We start from the raw sequence: 27,155 nt of genomic DNA, 5'->3' as shown, positions 1-27,155 counted from the left end.
AGGCTGCATTTAGAGGTGACATGTTCTGTGTGATGTCTGTGTCTACTGAAGTGTGTTTACATGTCTTGTGTCTTCTGCTGCACTTGAGCATTAGGTGTGTTTCAGAGGATATGCAATGCTGTGTAAAGGGCTGTGTCTTTAGAGGGCACAGTTCATGTGCATTTTATTTGTGGGGAATCTAGAGAGATTTGGGAGCTGGTGAACCTGGGAATATGATGATCCTTCCTCCTGGAGGCATAAGAGGGAATTGTTGTATATAAATCAAATCAAGACAAATAGAAAGTATTCTACAATTTACTGACTAATTACTGGGTGCCAAGCTATATGCCAGGCACTTTACGTGTATTAATTTAACACTTAGAGCCACTCTGTATTATGCCCTTTTTACAGATGAGGCAGTTTAAGCTCAAAGCATTTAATTAGGCAACCTGGAGTTACATAGCAAACGACAGAAGCCAGAGGCCTCCCAAATGTCTCTAACTCCAAGCCCTATGCTTATTCTACTATATTACACTACCTTGCAATGGGACAAAGGGAATATGTGGTAAATTATGTTCCTAGCATCTAAAAGCCAGCAGTGGCTTTCATTTTTCTTCAAGAAGATGGTAGTGTACTTTGAAACATATTTGAATTTCAGATGAGGGACTTTTAAAAATTGCCACTCAAAAGGAAAGAAAGAACTTTTTCACATATTTTTGAAAGAAATGATGATGAGAAAATATTCTTGATAATAGAGATATGCTAACATTTGCTTTGGGTGTTTTGTAGGTTAGATTATTTTTTTGGTGTGTACTTTATAGGTTTACATATTTCTTTAGAAAGCTGAAGCTCTAAATAAATGTGTTCATATATGTGAAAAAGTTCTTAAAGTACTATATAGTTTTCTTATTGTATTGAATATATATTGTTCTAATTCCTAGAGTATGTCATCTGCTATATACCCTACACAGCAAGAATCCTTGCTACACAACAATTATATTAAAGAAAACTCTCAGTTATCTTATGGTCTTGTTAATCAAATGTTTTGGTCAATGCGTATTACTAACTTTCATCTAACTAATGCACAATAAAATATACTTAGTGTGATAACAGTATGCAATCTTTCTTTGGTGATGCTGAAGACCCTTTGGGATCTTGCAGTAGCTCAAAGTTATTATCACTGCACCAATAATGTATAAGAGTTTCAATTAACTCAGGGTTCTGTTATCAGGTATCAGAGACTGCTACATCCTGAATGGTGCTTACATTCTTGTTTCTGTAAATGTAGCCCATCTAGCTTAGCAAAGAGTGCTCTTCGGAAATCACTGTCCTGCCCTTTTGGAAACCTGAAGGACATGGCATCTTGCTTGTCTTCTAGGGTCAGTGCTATGCCCCATTAGAAGAGTCTCTCATACTACTCTTTTCTACTAGGAAGCCTGTGTTGAAATGGGAAGAAGGTGGAATAAGGACGCACCCTCTCTATCTACCAGGGTCTGTGCTTCCATTTTAAGGCCAATGAAAAGGGAAACTGGGCACAAATATGGTAGCCCCCTAAAACCACCAGATAGTCAAATCCAAGAGAAGTATGGAATGTAGGATTGGGAGAGGTATACACTAAGGTAAAGAAGCAACAGGGAGAAATAAATAGAGGAAGTAATGATTGAAAGGGAGATTAGGAGGTAGAGAAGATACAGAGGATGGATGGAATAAAAGGGGAAGACAGAAGAGTGCTGTATCAAATGTGAAGGTTGATGACACACTTTAAAATGAAATGTGGCAAGAAGAGGAAAATTGACAAAGTCTAAGGGATATGAAGTTGCTTTCCCCCTTAAAGCAAATGAGGCCTCCTTTTTCTCCTCAAACTTTTACCCTATATAATTATCCACATGATCAGAAGTGTCTAGTTAGGACATTGCCTCATCTTTCCTTTTTGTTTTCAAATGTTTCCCATCAGAATTGTTGCACATGTCAATTGAATGCAAATAAAAGTGGAACCAGTATGTGTTGCCTAGAAGGAGATGAGTAAGAGGCAACTTCCTAATGATTTCTTAGAATGATCACTGTTGCTGAATGTTTTTGAAGATGATACCACTGAAGGTGCTGGCTGTTTGCATGTGTGAGTGGGGGTGACTAGAAGGGCTCACATGTGACTATCATTTTACCTCCCACATCCCATCATCCTCATGGAACATCTGACCTGTGAATTGGGCTTGTGGCCACTCTTGCAGAATCAGGTACCACACTGAGTTTTTATCTATACATTAAAGCCTGCTAATTTGTGGAGGACGTATACTGTTTTCCACAGCCACTGAAGACCTAGCAGGAGAAAATGGGCTTAATATTCCACCAGAGGGAATGGAACTAGACATAAATTCCAGATTGGCTAACTGGATACTATGAGTTACTAAGAGTGAAGTTTTCTAGAATTTTCATTGGATATCTCATGGCTTTAGCAAGTTCTACATGAAGCAGGAGAATGGATCTTCCACAATGGGCCTTCCCAACTATATGCTTCTGATATTTGCTAATATAATAAAAGATATTATAATAGGAGCAGTGAATGTTTAAAATGGCCCAGTTTAATCCTCTTTTCTCAGTAGTTATACTTTCAAGGATGTCACTCGTAAGATGGAAGTGCTAGGTCTAAACATAGACACCCTGTTACTCAGTATATTGTCAGATGATGTATTTTGGAAGGTCATTATAGATGTATTATAATGTTCAGAACCACTCATATCAGTCACCTTCTTCAAACTTCCTATGATGGAGATAAGGTAGGGATTATTCCCATTTTACAGAGGAAGGCAGAAGTTCAGAAAGGCTAAATGACTTCCACAAAGTCGCTCTACTACTTAATAGCAAAGCAAGGGAGACCTATAATTTGGATCCCCCAACTCCTAGCCCAGTGGTAGTTGAACACTGTACTGGTTGCCATAAAATGAGAGTAACCTAACTTGTTTTGTAAACAGGGTTCAGCCAATGGAATATGCAAAAATGGGATTTTTACAGAAGCAAGTAGAACCCAGGTGGCTCAGTGGTTATGGCAGTAGTCATACCTTTGCCCTGACAAGTTATTCCTCCAAGGGCCTAATTTGCTAATGGGAAGTAACTAGCTTTTGTAAAAAAGAAAAATATGGACTATTCAAATAGAACACAGGAGTCACCTATCATCTCTTCCCTTAGATTCATTCATAATCCAGTATGTAAAAGATATTTAGGTCTTCTTACCAACTTAACCAACACCTGCCTTTTCTGCTCTGTATCAATATGTATTTGCCCAAGATGCTAAGTTTAAGCCAGAAATATGTCTGTTATGTGGAATTTCTTTTTAAATTCTTTGTTTACCATATAGTGTCAGTTGCTTTAAATACTTAGTGCCAACAATAAAATCTGTTTTTATGCCTATCTTTCTATTGTAGTTAGTTACCACGTAGTACTTACATATATTTCCAATGCAAAAAATAAATTTGTAGGCCCACACAATGATATTCTTTATACCAAAAAAATCAGGTGTAAACGAAAAGAACTGATCTTTCCTTCCCTGTGTAAAGGGAAATGTACTTCTTATAAATCCAGGAGTTAAGAAATTCCTGTGGGTCCCCTCTTGTAATATGCCCTCAAACAGGATATTTGTTTACAGAGCAGATGTCTTACGGATTAGAACCTGCTTTGCAGAAACCAGTCCCTCTGGAACTATTGCTCTCACAAATGAGTGCCTGACTCTATGACACCTGCAGGGCTGCTGTTGTCGTAGGAAGAACTATTCTGAGATACTTACTTTACCCAAGTATAAGGAAGGCTTCAGAAGACATCCCTAAGGAGGGTTATGGCACTGTGTGCTCTGTGACCCACAAATCAGAGGATGGAGAAAAATGGCATTTTTTAAAAATGAAGGAACAACCTTAGTACTTAATTCACTTCCTGGTAGCTAAGTAGACACTAAGGCATTTTAATTCTTATAAGCCACAATGGCAACATTTTGCAAATGACCTGTTTGGGGCACTGACTGACAGCCTCTTAGAAACAGAGAAATCAATGAACCACCAAAAGCATCTATCATACAGCTAAAGAGTAACTGAGTGACTGAGGATCATTTGTTAGGAAAATACAGGATGTCACCCATAGGAGGCAGATGGTCCTTTAATAATACTTCTATATCCTTTCAACATGGATTTCGCAGATCAAGGCTAAGGAATATTGAGATGAAAAATAGGCATTTAAATATAACAGATCTCTAACCTAACCATCCCCACTGTTTCTGCCAAAAGTGGTCCCTGTGTCTACAAAAGTTGTTTGGCTTTAGGAATATATAACACTGAATGAATACAGATTGCACCTGGGCAGAGTGAGAGGGATAAAGGGTGGAAAGGAGAAGGACTTCTGGTATCAAGCTAAGGATTATGGGATAAGTGTACCTCCCAGGAAGGCCTCGACCCCAGCAACTTCACTACAAATCTCCTAATAGAATGTTTGTTTAGGCTTCCTTTATCTCAAAGGACTTAATGGAGGACCACAGGATAGAGACATATGTGTATCCAGCCAATGCACAAATCTGGGCTGCATTCTGATCTTGAGCACACATCTAATTTATTGGCTGTCTCAGTTTAAAAATTAGATATAACCGAATCTGGAATATGTTTTTTTTTTTTTAACTGTTTATATACCACTCAGAAAAGAGTTGTGCCTACTTTTTATGTGCCTGGTTCTGTGCTGAATATTGTGAGGGATACCACATATGAGACAAGGTTCCCTATCTGCAGGTAATAGTTGCAGAAATCACACACACGCACATACCTCGAGTTTGTGGGAAATTCCCAGTAAGTGATCTTAGAGGCAACAGATACAGTGGTAGGCAGGTCCTCCCAATTCCACTCCCACTATTCATTCTCCTCTTCAACCTGAGTGAAACAGCCACCATCTGGAAGCCTGCTCCCACGATGGCATGTGTACCTAAGCAGCATACAGCTACCTAGCCTGTCTTCTCACACCTCTTTTTTATTGTGTCATTCATCTACTCGAAAACCTTTCTCAACACTTTTTTTTATTACTACCTCCAATTTCATCTTTCTTCCCTTCCTGATTTCCAAGGCTCCACCCTACTTATTGAGTGTTCTCATTTCCTCATCAACATGCAATATACATCCCTACTTCCAAGCTTTTACTTCTACTGTTCTTCCTACTTGAGATGACTTACCCTTGCATCTCAGTATCCAGTCTTTAAGGCCCATTTCTCAAGACATACCTCCTCCAGTAAGCCCTGACTATCTACCACAAATTTCTGTGACATTTTCTTTTGACATGCTACTCTATTCTGCCCAACTTAGCACCTAATTTTCTTTGGTATTATCTGTTGCTGTTTCTTGTTTATTAAGGTTATTTTCCCAGTTAGATTGCAAGTTCAGAATACTGCTTAAGTTTCTAATGAATCACCCAGCATAACCTGTCACTACATAGATCCACAATTCAATGTAGTTGCTAACTGACTCACTGATTCAAGGGAAAAGAAGCTGGGACAGGAGCAGTAGGAAGTTGTGTTTTCGAGCCAGGGTGGTAAAATGCTTGCCTCATAGAATTAGCCAGACTATGTGTTTATTGTTATTTAGAAAAATTATTTCTGAATTAAAAATTCTTTATATGACATTTTGCTTTTAGCTTTCTGTGTAAACAAGGCTTTAAATGTTGCTTTTAAAATTTAAAATTTTTAAAAATTATGACATATACCATAATATGTTGCATGCTTTCCATTGCTTTCAAAAAGTTGATTATTGTTTTGTGCTTTTAGGCTAAATTTATTTAGGAAAGCTTTTCCCTATATCTCTCTTCTGTCATCCCTTCTCTTTTCCTGCATGCTGTGTTTCCAAGAAGGTAGAAAGTGTTCTAAAAAATAAATCTGAAAATGATCATATGACATCCAGTGAGTAGTTAATTCACTTAATTCACTTTCCTGGAAGCTAAGTAGGCCCAACAAAACTTCCAGGAATTTTAGGGGAAGATGACAAATTGAACTCCTACAACAAGGAAGACTCAGGTGGCAGCTTTCTAAATTGCTTTCAGAAGGCAGCCATAGTACCATCCAGGGATTTCATCTTGCAGGGAGAATTGGTTTTTTTGATCTACCTTGAATCATGCCTGGCTATGTTGCCATATATGCCTTTGGCCACAGAGTGGTACCTGGCAAGAGGTGTGCCTGAATGAATACAGCATCATCCCCACTGTTGGGAGAAAACAGCAACAATGCCGCCAATAACAACTTCAACTACAAAAACAACTCTGAAATGTACTCCTCACCCCTAGGCCTTCTTGGCAGACATTGATCATTGTCTCCTCTTCTGTGAACGCATAACAGCAAATAGGCATGACCTGTCCCCATATACGGGACCTCATTTCATATAAAGAAGGTCATTCATTCGTTTTTTGTTCATTTGCTTATTCACTAAACATTGAGTCAGATGCTGTGCTAGATAGATGCTGGGGTACAAAGGTGAAAAATTCCCAGTCGCTGGCATTAAAGAATCGAAGGTCTAGTCAGGGACATAGGCAAGTTATTCAGTGATTAGAATTTAGTGTGGTAAGTGTAATATGTAGGAGTGAGAACTGAGGAGGGGCAGTTATTCAAGACTGAAGGAAGGGGTGATTAAGGAAGGCTTCCTGGAGGAGATGATTATTGAACTGAGGTGAGTCTTAAGAGTCATAAAGATAGCCATTAAGGAATGAGTGACATCCCAGGTAGACAGCATCATTTTTAAGGCAATAGGCATGACACACTGTTAGTTGAGCTTCTATGAGTACAACTACAAGTAGTTCAGGAAAGCTAGTCCTCTGAGAGTGGGGAAGGGGTAGGAGAAGAAGCTATGGATGTAAGTGAGGACCAGATCCTGGAGGGATTATCTATACCATGCTAAGGGCTTTAAATTTGATTCTGAAGTCATGGGGGAACATTAAAGCAGAGCAATGATACCAGATTTGTGTTTCAAAATATCATTCTAGTCACAGGAGGAATCGGGAAGAGAGGGACAGAGAGCAGTCAGTCTGTTGGAATCACACAGGTGAGAAATGAGAGTGTCCTGGCTTAAGGGCCAGTAACAGGAATAATAGAGGACAATGCAGAGGGACTACTTAGGAATGAGAATTCATAGAACTAGGCAACTAATCAGATGGTGAGAGGAAGAGCTGGAGAAGGGTGAGGTAGGAAACAAGGAAGGGTTGTTATTTCTTGTTGTTTTAGATGGGGAAAAACAGTTAATTAGTTAGATTAGTTAATTAGATAGTTTAATTTTGAAAAATTTAGTCTGAGGGGTCTGTGAGGCATCTAGATAGGAGTGTTCAATAGTCAGTTAACTACATGGGGTTGGGGTGCAACAGAGAGGTCAGGGCTGGAGCTAAGTATGGAGAATCACTAGTGTCAATGGGATTGAAATCATGCATGTGGATGAGATGACCCAGGGGAGATTTGTGTTGATGAGAAGGGATGAGAGCCTAGGACAGCTCCTAATATTCCTCTTGCTATTTAAAGAGCTAACAGAAAGAAACTCCTACAAATGAGGCTGAGAATGAAAACTGGGAAATGCAGAAATAGACTCTAGAAAAGACTTGTATGAAAGAAGATGGGGAAATGTTACCTTCAAGAAGTTCATGTTCACCAATGTCAGTTTTGACTGAGAAGTCCACACTTGTAAGGACTGAAAAGTAGCCACTGGTCAAGGAGGAGATTAATTAGTGACTTTAGGGAGTCATTATACTGGTTTGAGGAGTGAGAGCTAAGGAAATCTAGATTGGTTTTTCAAGAAGTTTAACCTAAAGAAGGAAAAGCTGAGACTATAACAGCTAGAGAAGGATGTGAAGCAGCAGAAGCGTTTTAATTTTTAAGGATAATCGCGATCTCAAGAAGGAGAGATTGAGGATACAAGAAAAAATAAAGCTTAATTGGTGGAGGGGTTCATTTTAGGTAGAAGGTGGCATCTGCTTCCAGTAAGGTAGGAGAAGAGAAGGAGATGCTACTGGTGGCGATAAATTTATAAGGGTGGGACAGGAAGTGAAATCAAAGGCATTTTCAACTGAAAAAACAAAAAGGAGTCTCTCCACTTTTTTCACTGAAGTAGAAGGAAGGTCATATGCTGAAAGTAAGGGAGGAGAGGGTAGAGCAGAAGTTAGAGTGGAGCTCTGAAATTCTGGATTACTGGGTGAGGTGATTAGAAAAGGAAGTTGGCAAGGGGTGAGGAAATTATTGTCAACCACCATTAATGACCCAACTATGGTAAGCACCAACCAATCTGTGTGGCTATGTGATTTTCTTCCAGCTACCCTTGTCAGCCTTGAAGTGGAGAGCTTTCATAGTGGAATTCTATCAGGGTAGGGTTTCATAGGACAATTATAACAAGAAGTCAAAGAGTGAAATTCTCCAGGGCAGAGGAATAAGGACAATTTACATCATGGACCACAGAGTCTAAGCCAGAAGGGAGCAGAGAAATTGGCTAAAAATGGAAGTAGCTAGAATAATATTTTGAAACATAAATATGCTATTATTGCCCTGCTTTAATGTTCTCCCATTACCTTCTAGAAATGAAGGTCTTGATGAGATCAAAGAACAAGTGAAATAGGAGTAAGCACTTGAAACAATTAGGAGGTTAGCTAGATGGGAAGCTGAGCTCAGATAATAAAATAACAATATTGAGTATTTCAGAGAAAGGGTAATTCTGGATAATAAAAAGATCTGGGGCAACTATGGTTCTCCACTCTGGCTGCACATTATTTCTGGAGTTTTAAAAAATCATTTGCCCAGGTTCTATCCCCAGAAATCTTAATATAGTAGGTTCTTGGTAGGCTCTAGACATTGGTATTTTATGGAGCTCTACAGGTTATTCTGATGTACAGCCCTGCCTGAGAACTAATGACTTAAAAGATGGCCATGGGAATGATTGCAGAAGTGGAAGGGACGTAAAACTCATTAGAGTTGAGAGAGATCAAGAATCCATAAGGAAATAGTATGAAGAAGGTGTCCATTTATATCCTGTTTCACACAGTGGTGGCAGCATAAGAATGTAGGAAGGAAGCCTGGGAGCCAAAGTCCTCAATGGAGAAAAATGCACTTGGCCAGGAGAACTAGGTGGTGATAATCTCACAAAAGAGACGATTTTGTAGGCAAGTTTAGAAGTGCTGACGTAAAATCATTTGGAGTAAAAAAAAGAGAAAGCCTGCCTTCTCTATTCTCTCAGGCCTACAGCCTTGGGATGAGAAAGGGTGAGCATCCTCCACCAGTCTTACCTATGGAAATGGTATACTCATTGGATAGCAGAGTCTAGAGTCATTTTTCTCAATCCCAGCTATGTAACAGAAATACCTGAAGAGCTTTAAAAAAATAAATATGCCTAGGGCTACCCCAGACTATATGAATCCAAATCTCTGGAGATGGGAGTGGGACTCTGGCATCTCTCTTTTTTTTAAGTTCTTAGATGAAAATGATGTATAGTGAAGTATGAAAACCTAAGGCAAGAGGTGAAGGAAGCAGTAGAAAATGTAGAAAAAAAAAATGTTCCTAACAGGAAAAACTCCTGGTGGTAAAAGAACTGCATGACATTGGGGTGGGCATGTAAAACATGGTAAATGACTAGAGGGGCTTTTCATTCTTTACAAGGTAGCAGAATAGAGAAAGTCCAGATGAGAAATTCTGGAGAGATTAGCTGGCCCCAGGAATTACAACCATAACTCCCAGTAGATCTCAAGGCCAAATGCTGTTTGCAGCTTGTGGTCCAGGCAGCAATTTGTAACCTTGTTCTGAGCTCCAATAGAATATGGGAGATACACTTAGAACGTGATACTTTTTTGGACTTCTGCTCTCTGCAGATATCAATCCAGAGAGCTGACCAGGTCGAATCTTAAGATAAATAACCAATGCTCACATAATTTTGCAGGGAGATACAGACATTTTAGTGTATCTTAAAAAAAAACACACAAAAATAAAAACTGGTTTCCATGTAGGGTCTATTTTATTGCTAAACACTTACTGAAAGCTAGAGCTCAAATCTGTTGAGTTTTTTTTATGCCACTGTGTAATAAATAAAGTATGTAACTGTTGAAAACTTTGGTTCTGGAGCCAAAGTGGGGACCTAGGTTCAAATCCTGTCTCTGATATTTGACAATGGTGTAACCCTGGGTGTATAATTTAACCCCATTAAGTCTCACTTTTCTCATCTGTAAGATAAGAATAAGACCTACCTCATAAGACTGTTGTGGAGATTAAATGAGATAGCCCTAGTTACTTTGCATATAGTGAATGTCTCATTCATGATAGCTATTAAGTGTGCAGGTTCAAGCTAGTTGCTAGGGAATGTGAAAATGAATAGATTACATTCTTTATTGTCAAGTATCTCAAATTTAGATAGAGAGGTAGATACATAAAAAATAACAATCCTATTCTGATGGTACCAAGCCCAAAGTAGACACTGAGACATTCTATGGGAGCATGAAAGGACAGCCATTTAGCTTTGTTTGCAGAGGGGAGAGAGGAAAAGACTTACTAAAGGAGAAAAAGCCCAAGAGTGAGTATTTAAGAATAAGGACTAATAGGAGTGATCCACATGAATTTTGGGGAGAGGTTAAGAAGTAAAACGTTCCAGGCCTAGGTATATAGCATGTGTAAAAGCTTGGAGGTAAGAGAAAACCTAGCAGTGTAGGGAGCATTGAATGTGTATAAGTAGTGAGGCCCATGGCAAGAATAGAGAGGCTGGAGAGAAAACTAGGGCCTAAACTAGGAACATATCATGTAGGCCCTTGGATATCATGCTATGAAGCATGAACTTTTAACATATGGGTAATAGGGGACAGCATTTAAGCATCTTAAAGGCAAGAATGTGATCTAGCTACAGAGTAGAGAAATGAATGGAAGGGAGTAAAATTGGAGGCAGTGAGGGTATGTGAGAAATGCTGATGCCTTAAACTAAGATAATTATTTGTGGGGATGAAGGGAAGAAGATGGATTCAAGACCAGTTTAGGAGATAGAATAGACAGAACTTGGCGATCAATTAGCATAGAAATAAACAAGGAGTGAAAGATGACTCCCAGAGTTTTGGTTTGGGCAGCTGGGCCAGTGCTAGATTACCCAGAAGCCAGAGCAAGCATTTTTATATGGCATCTAGCAAATCAGAAGCACCCAAAATGTGTAAACAGTTTAATTTTGGACATATAGCTTAAAAAAAAAGACTCAATCATCATGAGAACATCAGAACTTTTTGCATTTCCTTAATTGTTTATGCCTTAGTATTGTTTTTATTTGAATTGCATATTGGAGAGGGGGATCATAATTTTTTTCATTGCTTAGCGCTGCCTAAAGGAGGAGGAGCCTAAGGCCTTGCTTCTTCTCTAATCTGTGTGGTTAGTGGTATCATTTCACTGAAATAGGGAACACCAGAAGAGAAGCGAACTTGGGCTTCCTGCCTTTGTTATGCTTAGCCCTGAGTGAAGAAAATTGCACAGTTAGGCGGATAAGGGATTGGCAGTCAGGTGGCCTTTTAGGGAGACACCATTAAGCCAATTCTGCATATAACTCAGCCCAAGTGGAGTGTTTAGTCAATTTGCTACAAATGTGTTGCCAATACTAATAGAAAAGTTGGGAGAGTTTATTTACTGGCAAGAGGGGCCATGAATTCAAGTTGATATAAGGATTCGAGGTACAGATTACGGTAGGGGCTCTTAACTCGGAGACCAAGGGAATTATGAACCTGTGAAATTATATGTGTATAGTGCATTTTTATGGGCAGAAATTCCATAGCTTGCTTCAGATTTTTCAGAAGATTGACCCCAAAAAGGTTACCAAGAGCTAATTACTGTGAAGTGAATGAAACTGCTCCTTCAGAGTTCCTTGCTTGCCTGGAACCCTTCCACAGCCCTGGGAGGGGCCCCAGTATATCTGTATTTGTAATTTTGTAAATTTTTTTTATTTAAAGGGAACCTTCTTCTCAAATTACATAAAGTGTTTGGTCCCTCAATATGTGGATTTACCCCTGCCAACCACATATTAGAGAATTACCTAACGTGAGTTAGTATGTGGGAGTTGAGGCAATCCAAACGAAATGAGTATAGAGAAAGAACTGTAGAAGGCCAAAACTGTACTAGCAAAGGCAAAAGCAATGACAATCAAAGAAACAATGGTCACTCAGAAAGGAGGAATGCCAGGCCATATTGTCAAGGAAGTAGAAAGAGAAGTGGCTAGCCATGGTTAGTATGGATGGGACATCATGAAAGAGAAAAAATAAGAAAATAATTGTAGGAGTGGCTAGGACAACTTCAATAGAGTGCTGAGACCAGAGTGCCTTTCTGAACAAGTAAAAAATGGTAGTTGAACAAGTATAAATGGTAGCTATAGTCCACAAAGGCACAGGGGAAGTAAGAGTACCAACAGCAAGCTCTAAACTTCACTGTTGAGTTAGGATAATATTTATCAATAAAGTAGGCTCACTGTAAAAATGGAATCTGTACTGAGGGTAAGTTATATGGCATATATATATTTTTTCAGAATGACTCCTAAATGTGCTCCATGGCCAGGCAAAGGCCTTGTGTGTCTCTTGTCCCCCTGCTCCCAACCTTTCTTTCCTGATTCTGTATAGTCCCTCTCACTACTTCAGTTTTCATATTTCTGCCCCATATCTCTGTCCTCTGGCTGGAGATAAGCAACGGTGAGAGAGAGTGGAATGATATAAGAAGCCATAAGAATAGCCTTTGAACATGAAAAGTTTTGAATTTGAACTTTATCATGGGTAACCCATAAAACACGTAATCCATATATGATTGAGTGTTGTCTGTAATCCAGGGAAAGACAACATCTGTTTGAACCAGAATGTTCTAAATTGACTACCCTGGCAATTCTGAAGTTGATTGATTTTAACTGGGTAAACCTGGTTCATGTTGACTTGCCGTGTATTAGGAGGGTGAGTACTATTTTTTTCAGTGTGAAATACAGCCGTACCTGAGATACATGCTCAGATCTGCTAATAAGTGTGTTATGGAAGCTAGTAGATGCCATTTTAGAATGTTTCCACAGTGAGTTCCTCCTGGGAACTATTTCCAGATAGACTATAGTTCTCAACTTAATTTATTCAGTGACTATATCTTTATAGGCTTTTAAATGATGAGCTACTGATACATTTATTTATAATTATGTAACTATAAAAATCTGTTACTTGAGAGACAATTATTTTTGAATGGCTAATATGACAGAATGTAATGGAAATATGGGAAAATAACTACAAACTAGAAAAAATAAACCAAGGAATTGCTTCAAGGTTTCTGAGAACTAAATAAAATTAATCCAGTAAAAAAAGCAGCAATTTGTAGCTTTTTACTAGCAAAGTGCTGGATAGGAAATGATTAAAGTATTTTAAATGATAAAAAAAGGTTTGTAACATCATTGATTTTCAGTGGTATTGGTAATAGAAGAGTCTATTAAGATATGGTTAATAATATAAATGTGTTAAATAAGTACCTACCACTTATTAGCTATCATTAACATAGAAACAATTCATAAAACCTTTATAGAGAGCTGAAATTTTTTTCTTTTCTTTTTTTCTAGTAGTATGCCTTAGCTCGACTTGTGTATAATGAATTTCTTCCTTAGTAAGTTGTATTTGATTCAACAAAGCCAGTTAAACACAATATTCCTAGACACCTCCTGGTTACACTGGTAAAGGACATAAATCAGTTTGCATGGGGGATTTGTTTCAAATGGGTTTTGGAAATTTTGAATTATTTGGGTATAACATTTGTCATCACACTCTTAGCTGCTTCTGCAAATAATTGGAATTTGTAGTGTTAAGCATTGTTGAAATTATGTTGAAATCAATTGTCTTTCAACTTTGTAATTGTTTTGATGAACCTAATTGTACAACTTGCGGATGCCAAAACTATACCCCAAATAAATACATGTTAACATTTTGCCTTTAGCCAATAAGAAGAAGGAGAAAGAGCGTCCAGAGATCTCTCTTCCTTCAGACTTTGAGCATACGATTCATGTGGGGTTTGATGCAGTCACCGGGGAATTCACTGTAAGTAAGCTCCTTGTTTTGTTTTGTAAGCCACGAAAGAATTCCTTTGTGAAAACAGGATTCAAGCAAGAATTGCCATATCCCAAAATGTCAGGCTTAGTATTTTTGATGGTTCCAAAAAAGATGGACATTGCCTAGGCAATCACAGATGGAAATAGAGAATGGCAACAACATTGACCAAATTATTTTGTCCATCTTTTAAAACAGTTTGATCACTGTATAGTCTCAACTTGGTTGTAAACATTAACTAACTGTGGCACAGAAAATATACCCCTGGCAGAGAGACACTACCTGAGCTTTTTCTTTATCATGTGAAGTGAATCAGAGAATCATCTACTCAACATGGCCAGTGAAAATAATTCATCTGAATAATTCAGACTTTACATTAAAACCTGTATTACCCAGATCAGCTAGCTACACTAACCAAGAATCTCTATGGAACTGACCTGTTTTTTCCTTTGATTTCAAGAACATAGATTATTTTTACAATTATTAGTAGGTATATTTTGTAGACATTCAAAAACCTCATATTTCAAGAAGAAATGTTGATGGATATGTCATGTATGTTTTAGTTGTTATGTGCACTCTCTCTCCTCTCTCTCTCTCTCCTCTCTCTCTAGAGATGACATGTAATCCATAGTAAATACCAATAAGAATTGTCTAGATAGACCATAGCTATAGATCAAGTATTTTGCTGAATATTTGTAGTGCTCAAATAGCACAAGATCTCAGAGCTATGAAATTTAGTACTTTTGTTAAAAACAGACTTTGCATCTTTTCTTTTTTTTTTTTTTTAGATCAATGCGGGAAAAGATGTGGCTATGGCTAGAAATATGTCCCCAGGAAGGTCAACTACCTTTTTTCATACTATCAATGACCTCCATCAAAATGTAAATTCTGAATTAAGGAGTAATTTTGAATGTATTTCAAAAAAAAATCTTTGGTAGAACCATCACCATCAATTCTTGGGCTGTTAAACCAGAGATAAATTTACATATTAAGTAGCTGAGTTTTTTGTTTCATAACATAATACTAAGTAGACCGTGTTATATGATTAAGTGGAAGAAAAGAAGGAACAAATTAATCTATGTGGAGAAGCAAACCATGTTGCTGAATTGACAGTCAAATTATCTTATTTTTTCAATTCTGGGAGTAAGTGATATGAGAACGGAAATGGAAACAGTAAACACCTTGGCCTCGTAAAGTGGTGTGAGCTGATTTTTTCTGCGTTCTCGGTAGCAAGCAGAGGAGAACGCTAAGAAATATTGACACATAAAGTGGAGATAGGTAAGATTTAACCAATTTCATCATTAAAGTCAGGGACATTACTCAAATGGCTTTGAGATTCAATCAGTCTCAACTATATTTGCAGAATATTCTCTTAGCCACACTTAGAAACTCCAACCTTGCTATTACCACTACCACCACCATCATCACCACCAGATAAAAGTAATTTGTATAGCCTGAAAAACTTTATATTTTTAAAAAAATTATAAAGAGATTGTAACTATTATTGCTGACACTTGAAACAAGAAAATCCCTTAAACTTTATAAAAGTTTTGCCTAATAACTATCCCTTTTTTATTACTTAATTTTTCCAGCTTCGACATTTTAATGTTCTCTATGCTTTTCCTCATTTAAATTACCCTTGTGTTTTATTGTTGTCATTCCCTATTTTTCTTTTCATTTTTCTTCCTTTTTGTTTTCTGATGTTGAAGTTTTCTCATCCAGTTATCTCATGTGACATTCTAATTGCTTTCCAATATTTTATTCTTTCTACTTTTCAAATTTACTTGTTATCTTGTGATACAATATCTCTACCTTTAGCTCTTTCATTTATCTTTCTGGGTTCTGAATGGAAATGAAAGGAAGTAAATCACCATCATCTTGCTGACTGCAGCACCAGGCATTTTCATTTTGCTGTCAATTAGAACCCAAAGAACCCAAAGTGATGAACAATCTTTCCAATGATGAAAAACAGTTGGATACAACCAAACCATACAAAACAAATACCCTTCTCCCCACCTCTAAAAATATCCCCAATTTGAAATAAGATAGCTGTTTGGAAGTAATCCATTGTTATGAATCCATTGAATACATAGAAAGACATAAGCTAAATTTGGACAATGGAAGTACTTTATTGTCATCTTGATGATCTTTTGTAACTACTTGTTCATACCTTATTTTTAAAGATGCCAAATTCTACCCTTCTTGGTACTTTTTTTTAAACTGTGATTTACATTTACTATATTATTATATTTATTAAGTATAAACATGCCAAATTAAAGCAAGCTTTTAAGAAAGTCTTTTTATTGGTAGGGTTTAGAATTGGGTCCTAATTGTCATAGCACCAGTAATTCATTGTGTGTTGGGAGGGAATCATATTATTAAGTTTGATTGTTGTAGTTGTTGAGGTTGAATTTTGTGCAATTTACTGAACTATCTAATCCAGTTGTCTTACAAAGGCTTGTTATTTTGAATACTTGTACACTGATTTGGTGTGTTACTTGGTGATTACCCTCTGGCTAATTGGCCCATATGACCTTGTATACCCGGTCATACACTGGGACCCTGAAGCCAAAAGTAGGTTGGGAGGTGAGATTTTTGGTATTCAATGATTACAAGTCCTTACCCTTTATATTGCCATTTTTGTCCCAAATACTTCAGAACTCCCTTTTCCAGACCTCTAGACCTGTGACGGTCGCTTCAAGTCAATCAGAGGGAAAAATGGTATGAGTGATATAAATTATCATTTCTTATGATAAGATAAATGCTTGGCCTGTTATATCATGCTGCCATTCTCCTGGGCTACACTGGACAACCCCCAGCTTGATGTACATCTAGTTGTTATCGTATACACAGTCAGGCATTGATATGTGCTCCTGCTTCTTATGCTCAAACTCTTAGGTCTTCATTAGCTGTCTAACTTTTGGGATTAGTTCCTGAACATGGCATAATGAGATGGCTTTCTGACTATGTGCCTTTTTGGCATACATTCAAATTTAAATGTCAGGTTTTATTGATAATTGGATTTGTCTCAACTTAGAAAAAGAAATTATGTCAGCAGTGTAGTCAAAATTATGTCAGCAGTGTAGTCATGTGGTAAGTATAGTTGTCTGGAAGATTTTCTGCTATTGACAGCATTTTTCCTGCTGTCTACTGATCATAAGACTATTTATCACAAAAGATTAGAAGTGCCATGGGAATGTATAATAACTGCAAATATTCTAATGACTATGGTAATGATTATGCCAGTAACATCTGCTCTAGCAGTTATGTGCAATGCATACCTCAATTTGTAACACTTAATAACTCCTTTGGCCATTATAGTATTAACCAAATGCTATTAATTGCACCTAGAATCAGAACTGGGATCTTGCATGGGCTCCTGAGTTCAAATTTTTGGCTTAAGGCTTTAGCATCTAGCCGCGTGATAAATGCATGTAAAAGTGTCATTTCACTGTGCTTGGAGTAACCCCAGATGCCAGGAATTAAGGATATATATCCAAAATCAAGGCAGCTGGGTCAAGCATGTTTCTGTAGCATTTGAGATATCTTTATTTAGGCAAAGCTGTTACCTTATATCTTGTCTTATTTTGTGGGAAGTGGGATTTTAGAACTGCAGCACTAAAATGGAAATTATTTATACATGGTTTATATGGAATGGTTCCCCTTTCCCTCATCTAAATATCTAAGAAACTTAAAACATAGAGTCTGGCTATGTGGGAATGTACTTTATCTAGTTTTCTCCAAGCCAGCCATGACGTTAGCTACAAAGTTTCAAAGAATCACATCAATGAGAATAAAATTCAGTATTTACATACAGCCATCCTTTGAATTTTAGCCACATATGCACTTTTAATCTGAAACTAAAATTGGTTAACCAGAATTGGGAACTGAAATTTGTAAGTTTATCACATGGCCATTGGCTACCTGTGATCACCCAATTATGAAAACAACTTACAAATTATTGTCAAAGCTTTTCATGATGCCATCCTTCTTGCCTCCAAATTCACGTTTCTGCCTTTTAGTAATTTCTCCAGTCATTTAATGGTAATTCTTATTAATACATAATTATGGAGGAAGCGTCTTGCCAAAAGTGGAATAATGAATCCAAACTTTGGAACATTGTCGTTTTCTCTGTTCTCTTAAATCTGTTGTCCTGTAGCCTGTCCTGTCCCTGATTTAGTTAAAACCTCCCTATTTTCATAACCGCCCCACTTTAGAAGGGACTCCCCCCATTCAGACCCATTGGTTTCATCTCCTCCCACCTTCTAAGTTGTCCCACATTCTGTTTTAACTTTCTTTTCTTTCTTTATTTACGTCCATTACAGCCAGATCTCTATGGCTCACAGATGTGCCCAGGGAAGCTCCCAGAGGTGCGTCACAGGCCCAAAAGAAGCTTGCATCAAAGTGCTTCTTTGAGATGTCATAGCACTGCAGCAGCAGGTTCATGTGTGTGCAGTAGAGTTGTTGCTTGGCTTATCTCACTTTTTTGTTGTCATTCCCAAACTCTGGAGGCCCACGTCACACATTGTTTTGCCGAGACTTCATAGGACAAAGCCACATAAATTGTGTCTGGGTGCACTTCAGGAATAGTGTATCTGTTTATCTCTCCAAGTTGCTCTTGGAGGTTGGATAATTATGAAATTGGGACATCTGTAGGCTGAACATGTAGGAAAGAATGTTGAATGTACAATCCAAAGTTAACCTCGAATTTTTGCAATTCTCCTTGGTTAGATTTCCAAATACTCCCTCCTCTCTGCTCTAAATGCTTCAGATTATTACAAATTCTGACAAGGCTTTGGCGTGGTTTTCATAGTCCCCAGGTTCTATGTGGCCTACACATGAAGTGAGGAGGAAGGGAGAGAGAGAGGAGAGGAAAAGGAGGGCATGCCCTGAAGAAAGCTGCAGGGAAAATGCCCAAAGCAGCGTTAATGTTACTGTTTAGCGTCTCGGTGGTTCTTGCTCCTCCACAATTCTATTTTTGTCTCCTCCCAATCTGCCTTTATAGTAAAGCTCTAGACCCAAAAAATTACATTTTGTAATCACAAAGTATAACCTGACCAAAGGTGAGACTCCTTTTATTCCAAAATATATTCTGATTACAACATGACCAGAACAGCTTGTGTTATTCTAGTTATAAAACTCACTGATCTGCACTATACTATGCTGTGCACAAATTTAGAGAGAAGTCTTGCTATGTCTGCCCTGAGTCGCCAGAAAAAAAATAAGCTAAGCCGTAAACATCATTTCATGGATGAGCAGAGTCAATATGGAGGTGATTTTCATGTGCTTTTTTTTTTCTATCACAGTCATACTCCCACCCACCCTTTTTATGTTGGATCCTAGTTTTACCTATGTGTTTTAATTAGAGAAGAGAATGATTGCATTATTAAGTTACTAACTTTAAATCTAGAATGTAACTTCAGTTTCCCAAGTGTAATCCTACAGGTAGCATGGGCTTCTTGGTGAAGAACTTTACTGGAACATAAAAATGCTGCTGCAGAATGTTCTGAGCTACCATTCTTTCCCTTTGGTTGTCCACAGGGAATTCCTGAGCAATGGGCACGATTACTCCAAACCTCCAACATAACAAAATTAGAACAGAAGAAGAACCCACAAGCTGTTCTAGATGTTCTCAAATTCTATGATTCCAAAGAAACAGTCAACAATCAGAAATACATGAGCTTTACATCAGGAGGTAAGAGGAAGTCTATGGTATCAATGGTAAAGAGCATCATGTTAAGAACAAAATGTCTGTAGGACAATCTGAGAGTGTCATCTTAAGAACAAAATGTCTGTAGGGCATTTGAAGTCAGTTCTAGTACCTTCATATGGCGTCAGCATAAGGAAACCAAAAATAAGTTGGAATTTGAGGTTGATGTTAAGTTATATAGCTCAAGTATTTTTAGAATCCAAATAAGGTAATTATTTAGTGAAGTAGTAGTTCTGAGTTTGAATTAACAGTCAATTGTTGTCTCTTTACTGGCATAAAGGCAGTCATTTATCAGGCCTTGTGATATGTTCATGAAGTAAGAGCTGTATGCGTGAAGCTGTGGTCTCTGGAAATTTATTTTGTCCCTTAGATTCATTGATTTGTACCATGATGACACAGCATACATTTTTTTTTGGTGTCAGGTTATTTTGATAAGACCCCAAAATCAGACTGAAAAGGGGAAACTATGTCTTACTATTTTTAGAAATTGAAATATCCGTGTTATTGCCAAATCTTGACCTCATTTGCTAGTGTGTAGATTTAGCCTTTATTTGGAGCTTTGATGTTCAAATTTGCACTATAAGCAGCTGTACTAGTCCGTTTTTATGCTGCCTGTACAGACATGTCTGAGACTGGGAAGAAAAAGAGATTTAATTGGACTTACAGTTCCACGTGGCTGGGGAGGCCTCATAATCATGGTGGGAGGTGAAAGGCACTTCTTACATGTCAGCGGCAAGAGGATATGAGAAAGAAGCAAAAGTGGAAAACCCCGATAAACCCATCAGATTTCATGAGACTTATTCACTATCATGAGAATAGCATGGGAAAGACTGGCTCCCATGTTTCAATTAGCTCCCCAGGGGTCCCTCCCACAACATGTGGGAATTCTGGGAGATGCAGTTCAAGTTGATATTTGGGTGGGGACACAGCAAAACCATATGATTCTGCCCCTGGCCCCTCCAAATCTCATGTCCTCACATTTCAAAACAAATCATTCCTTCCCAACAGTCCCCCAAAGTCTTAACTCGTTTCAGCATCAATCCAAAAGTCCATCGTCCAAAGTCTCATCTGAGACAAAGCAAGTCCCTTTTGCCTATGAGCCTGTAAAATCAAAAGGAAACTAGTTGCTTCCTAGATAGAATAGGCGTACAGGCATTGGGTGAATACAGTCATTCCAAATGGGAGAAATTGGCCAAAACAAAGGGGTTACAGGGCCCATGCAAGTCCAAAATCCAGTGGGGCAGTCAAATCTTAAAGCTCTGAAGTGATGTCCTTTGACTGTAGGACTCACATCTAGGTCAAACTAATGCAAGAAGTGGGTATCCATGGTCTTGGGCAGTTCTGCACCTGTGACTTTGCAGAGTACAGACTCCTTCCAGGCTGCTTTCACAGGCTGCTGTTCAGTGTCTGCAACTTTTCCAGGTGCACAGTGCAAGCTGTCAGTTGATCTACCATTCTGGGGTCTGGAGGGTGGTGGCCCTCTTCTCACAACTCCACTAGGCAGTGCCCCAGTAGGTACTCTTTGTGTGGGCTCTGATCCCGCATTTTCCTTCAACACTGCCCTAGCAGAGGTTCCCCATGAGGGCCCCACCACTGCAGTGCCTGAGCATCCAGGCATTTCCATACATCTTCTGAAATCTAGGCATAGGTCTCGAAACCTCAATTCTTGACTTCTGGGTATGCACAAGCTCAACACTATGTGGAAGCTGCCAAGGCTTGGGGCTTCCACCCTCTGAAGTCACAGCTCAAGCTGTATGTTGGTCCCTTTCAGACATAGCTGGAGCAGCTGGCACAGAAAGCTCCAAGTCCCTAGACTGCACACAGCATGGGGTCCCTGGACCTGGTCCACAAAACCACATTTTCCTCTTGGACCTCTGGGCCTGTGATGAGAAGGGCTGCCGCGAAGTTCTGATATGGCCTGGAGACATTTTTCCCATGGTCTTTGAGATTGACATTAGGCCCCTTGCTACTTATGTAAATTTCTGCAGCCAACTTGAATTTCTCCCCAGAAAATAAGTTATTATTTTCTATCACATATTGAGGCTGCAAATTTTCCAAACTCGTATGCTCTGTTTCTCTTAGAAAACTGAATAGCTTTAACAGCACCCAAGTCTCCTCTTGAATGCCTTGCTGCTTAGAAATATCTTCCACCAAATACCCTAAATAATCTCTCTCAAGTTCAAAGTTCCACAAATCTCTAAGGCAGAGGCAAAATGCCACCAGTCTCTTTGCTAAAACATAACAATAGTTGCCTTTGCTCCAGTTCCCAACAAGCTCCTCATTACCATCTGAGACTACCTCAGTCTGAATTTTATTGTCCATATTGCTATCAGCATTTTGGACAAAGTCATTCAACAAGCCTCTATGAAGCTCCAAACTTCCCCACATTTTTATGTCTTCTTCTGAGCCCTTTCAAAGTGTTCCAGTCTCTGCCTGTTACCCAGTTCCAAGGTCACATCCACATTTTCAGGATCTTTTCAGCAACACTCCACTTTACTGGTACCAATTTAGTATATTAGTCCATTTTCATGCTACTGATAAAAACATACCCAAGACTGGGAAGAAAAAGAGGTTTAATTGAACGTACAGTTCCATATGGCTAGGGAGGACTCAGAATCATGGTGGGAGGCAAAAGGCATTTTTTACATGGCAGCAGCAGGAGAAAATGAGAAAGAATCAAAAGCAGAAACCTGTGATAAACACATCAGATGTTGTGAGACTTATTCACTACCTTGAGAATAGCACGGGAAAGACCAGCCACCATGACTGTATTACCTTCCGCTGGGTCTCTCCCACAACATACGGGAATTCTGGGGGATACAATTTAAGTTGAGATTTGGATGGGGACACAGGCAAACCATATCAGCAAGTGAAATGTATATACCAAATAATACTTTCACGTTTTGAGATAGATGATTTGAGTTCTCTCTACAATAATTTATTAACTTATTATTTAACATCTAAAGGATGAAGGGAGTATTATCATTAGTGTTCCAGCTATAAAGAGCCCCTACCTCTTGGCACTGGATTTAGTATTAGGCAGCCTTTAAGTTTCTTTGAGAATGATCCAAGGATACCCTTGGAAGGGGAAGAGTGTCTGATTTGGCCTTATCAAATATCAAAGCCCAAATTTGAATGCATATGGCAATTTACATGCTAAATTTGACTTTTTTTAAATGAGAAGATTGCTTAACTGCTGTTATCCAATGTTGAAAACCTAAAAAGAAAGCCATCAAGGAAAACTTTTTACTATATTTAAGCTTCCACATAGAATAAAATAAGAGATCCTGGTGACACATCAAAAAAAAAAATGTTTTATGTGAGAAAATCAAGAGCTGTGCTCCAAGTTAGAACATAGGCAACCAGAACTGAATGTATTCAAGAAATCATTTCAGTATAACCACGAATACACTTTAGAGTCTCAGAGTTTGTTCTTTACTCCAAATAGCCATTGCTGTTTAACACTTAGTTTTATATGCCAGATTTCTCTCAACTTACAAAGATGAAATCCTGACAACTATATTAAAACTCAACTGTACAGTTGTACTGTACTGAGCTGAGTGTACCTTATCATAGGTTTTGTGAATGCTCTGGTGTTGGGACTGACTAATAGCTGAGGAGAAGAGAAGCAGAAGTTGGAGATAGCACAGGAAGGTGGAAGGAAGGAATGGAAAGGAGGTAGGGAGAGAGGAAAGTGGGAAAAATCCTAGATATACAGTAGTTCCTCACTTACCCATGCGGAATATGTTCTAAGACCTCCAGTGGATGGCTGGAACCATGGATAGTATGGAACCTTATGTATACTATGTTTTTTTTTTTTCTATACATACTTACCTATGATAAAGTTATGAATTAGGCACAGTAAGAGATAAACAACAGTAATTAATAATAAAATAGAATAATTATAACAATATGCAGGATCACTACATTTGCTCTTTGGGGCTATTACGAAGTAAAATTAGGGATACTTGACTCTAAGCATAGTGGTATCTCCACAGTTGTTCTGATAACCAAACTGGCTATTAAGTGACGAATAGGCTGGTAGTGTAAACAGAGTGGGTACACAGGGCAAAGGGATGATTCATGTCTCAGGTGGAATGGAGCAGAATGACATGAGATTTTATCATACTTGAAATGGCATGCAGTTTGAAACTTATGAATTGGTTATTTCTGTAATTTTTGATTTAATATTTTTGGACCACAGTTGACCACAGATAGCTGAAAGCACAAAAAGTGAAACATCAGATAAGGGGGACTACTATAAATGTATAGAATCATACCAGTTTAGAGTAGGTAATCTTGTCATTCTTGAATATAAATGAGATTCACTAGAGGCCTTCATTAATATCTGTAAAACGACCTGGTGAGAATATGGTGAAGATGTAATGTTGTAAGCTATTTTAAGAAAAACTATGTCATTAGTCATAATATGTAGTTAATGCTAAATTGGAGCATGTCCTTCTAGTTAAAATCATGCAGTTTTTCATTTTTATTTTTCTGGTATGGTCTCTAAAGAAAACAGTCTTTATGAAACAAAGATAACCTCTGTAATCTCACTTTGCAGATAAAAGTGCACATGGATACATAGCAGCCCATCCTTCGGTAAGTGAAAAATTGAAAACTGTTTCGTATAATTGGTGTTTTCAGAGATTTAGGAGAATGTAACTGCACAGGTCCAGTTTTTAGTTATAGAGTCTTTTAAAAACAATTTTAAGGTATAATTCGGTATATAAAATTTACCTATTTTCAGGTAAACAGTTCAATGAGTTTTGATAAATGTACCTGTGCTACCATCAGCACAATTGAGTTTTAGAACGTGTCCATCACCCCAGTAAAATCCTTCATAGCTGCTTACAGTTAACTCTACCCACCCCACCCTAGTCATAGGCAAGAACTAATATGAATTCTGCCTTTATGGGTTTGGCTTTCTGGACATTTCATGTAAATGAAATAATACAGCATGTGACTTTTGTGTATTGGCTTTTTGTACTCAGCTTAATTCTTTTATGATTCACCCAAGTTGTTGTGTATATCAGTAATTTGTGTTCCTTTTTACCTCTGTGCATTCCAGAATATGATTGTACCATTGTTTGTTTAACCCTTCATACTCTGAAGGCTCTCTAGTCTATTTTCAGTTGCTATCTATTACAAATAAAGCTACTAGGAACATTCTTGTACAGGGTCTCTATATCGACAGTGTTAAAGATTTACATGTAGAACCTTGAGAATAATAATCATATTAATAGAAATTTCTCTGAACACCTACAGTGTACACTTACAATGTAAACTGTAAGATAATTTTATTTTTACATGTACTTAATCTTTCCTACAGCCTAATTAAGTAAGTCTTACCATTGTCCCCATTTTACAAATGAGGAAACTGAGGTTTGGAGAAACTAAATAGCTTCTCTAAGGTTTTAACAGTATACATTTTGTATGTCACTTGTTCCAACAAACTAAGGTACAGTGAGGGAAGTGACTTCGGCCAAATTCACATAGATAATTTTTATCAGAAAAATGACTGGAAAATAAGTAACCTACTCGTTAGAAGTGCTATAGTTTCTGAAAGAGTATTTGTGCAGATTAGACAGAAAATAATCTCAGATAAGGCTTCCCTTTCTGTGATTTTCATTTTGATATCCTGATAGAAATTACTTCTTGCTCCATTTGCTTTTCTAGGGGTGAAATAATTTGCATTACTGAAAGTCTGTTAACCATTTATTCAAACAGTAATTGATGACCACGCTGATTCTTCTTCCTTTTATAGGAGACAAATGCTTGTCTGCTTGATATCACCCTAGGTAGCCAGTATGACCCCACTAGATCTTTTTTGGTTGTAAAGAGTAAAGGCTCTGAAATAGTATATCAGCTTCTCAAAAATTAAAAATAGTATTAACCATATGATCTAACTATTCCACTTCTGGGTATATACCCATAATTGAAAACAGGGTCTCCAAGAGATATTTATACACTGATGTTTATTGCAGCAATATTCACAGTAGGCAAATGGTGGAAGCAACCTGAGTCTCCACCAACAGATGAAGGGTTAAACAGAAGGTGGTATATATAAACAGTAGAATATTATTAAGCCTTAAAAAGAAGATAATTCTGACACGTTAAAACATGGATGAACCATGAGGACATTATGCTAAGTGAAATAAGCCAATCACAAAAGGCCACATACTATATGATTCCACTTATATGAGGTACCTAGAGGAGTCAAATTTGTAGAGACAGAAAGTAGAATACTAGTTACCAGGAGCTGGGGGGAGGGGAAGTGGGGAGTTGTTTAATGCAAGAGAGAAGGAGTTCTGGAGATGAATGATGGTGATGATTATACAACAGTGCCCTCAACAGTACTGAAATGTATACCTAAAAATGGTTAAGATGGTAAATTTTATGTTATATATATTTTACTACAATTAAAAATAAAATGAAAAAAAGAGTGAAGACTCTGGACATAGATATTTAATCTGATTTCTGCATTTACTAAGTATGTCACTTTGGGAAAGTAGTTTAGCTTCTCTGAGCTTCTTTCCTCAGCCATAAGAAGGAATAATAATGGTACTTACCTCCTAGATCTTGTGTGAATATTGAATGTGATAATGCACATAAAGTACTTAGTATAGCACCTGGCACACAATATGTGTTTATTATATGTAAACTATTATTTTTATATGGCCACAAGAGGAAAAACTCACTGTCTTTGCACACGAAGCTTGTACTTGCACTTTGCTCAGATTCCCCAAAACAGAACAGAATATGGCCCTCTTATCTGACTGGTCATTTCCCCTCTTCCTCCTTCTTTGCTATGACAGCTTCCTGGGCCACACTGAAAACAACATGTGAAGGGAGGTAATAGGAAAATGGGAATAACAAAAATGACAATCTTCCATGATCAATGCATACTTTACCTCCTTTGATTTCAGTAATATCATGCTTGTGCAATCTTGACTGGGTATTCTGACAAAAAAATAGTTATTATTTTTTTAGATTGGTCAGCTTTTGAAACACCAGCTTGCTAGGATAGTCTGTGTATTGGTTTTTGTCTTCTCCTAAGATATTAACTGTTCTTTTGAAATTGGTTCTATTGGTTTTGCTTGTAGAATTAAAACAAAGTCGATGTAATGGCTAAAATATTCCATTAAGTTAGAAAAAAATAATAATCTCACTGTCTAGGGATAAAACAAATAGATTTTTACTTATTTAGCATATATTTACCAACTGCCTACTTTAAGCTCTAGGAAGTTTGGATCTCAGACTGGTAGGGGAAGGTAAACATAAACATAAAAAAGTACAATACACCAGCCTGAGAAATTCCACCTCTACTAAAAATGCAAAATTAACTGAGCATGGTGGCATAGGCCTGTAATCCCAGCTACTTGGGAGGCTGAGGCAGGAGAATCACTTGAACCCGGGAAGT

General features: G+C 37.9%; 1 protein-coding gene across 15 annotated transcripts in view; it reads left to right on the top strand.

The window, feature by feature from the left end:
• PAK3 (p21 (RAC1) activated kinase 3) overlaps positions 1-27,155 on the top strand; it is a 291,376-nt gene that overhangs the window by 198,222 nt on the left and 65,999 nt on the right. For 9 of the 15 annotated variants that reach the window (XM_017502164.2, XM_017502161.2, XM_037729097.1 and 6 more), the window contains 4 exons: positions 13,913-14,013; positions 18,348-18,392; positions 19,564-19,717; positions 24,297-24,334. In XM_017502164.2, coding sequence (XP_017357653.1) covers positions 13,913-14,013; positions 18,348-18,392; positions 19,564-19,717; positions 24,297-24,334 — 338 coding nt within the window. The remainder of the gene's footprint in view (positions 1-13,912; positions 14,014-18,347; positions 18,393-19,563; positions 19,718-24,296; positions 24,335-27,155) is intronic. The other 6 variants (XM_017502175.1, XM_017502172.2, XM_017502174.2 and 3 more) reach the window with 1 other exon arrangement.

The sequence above is a fragment of the Cebus imitator genome, unplaced genomic scaffold, assembly GCF_001604975.1.
Source record: "Cebus imitator isolate Cc_AM_T3 unplaced genomic scaffold, Cebus_imitator-1.0 Scaffold292, whole genome shotgun sequence".
Lineage (NCBI taxonomy): Eukaryota > Metazoa > Chordata > Mammalia > Primates > Cebidae > Cebus > Cebus imitator.
Note: the sequence above shows the minus strand (reverse complement) of the source record. Positions and strands in the feature narration are given on the sequence as shown.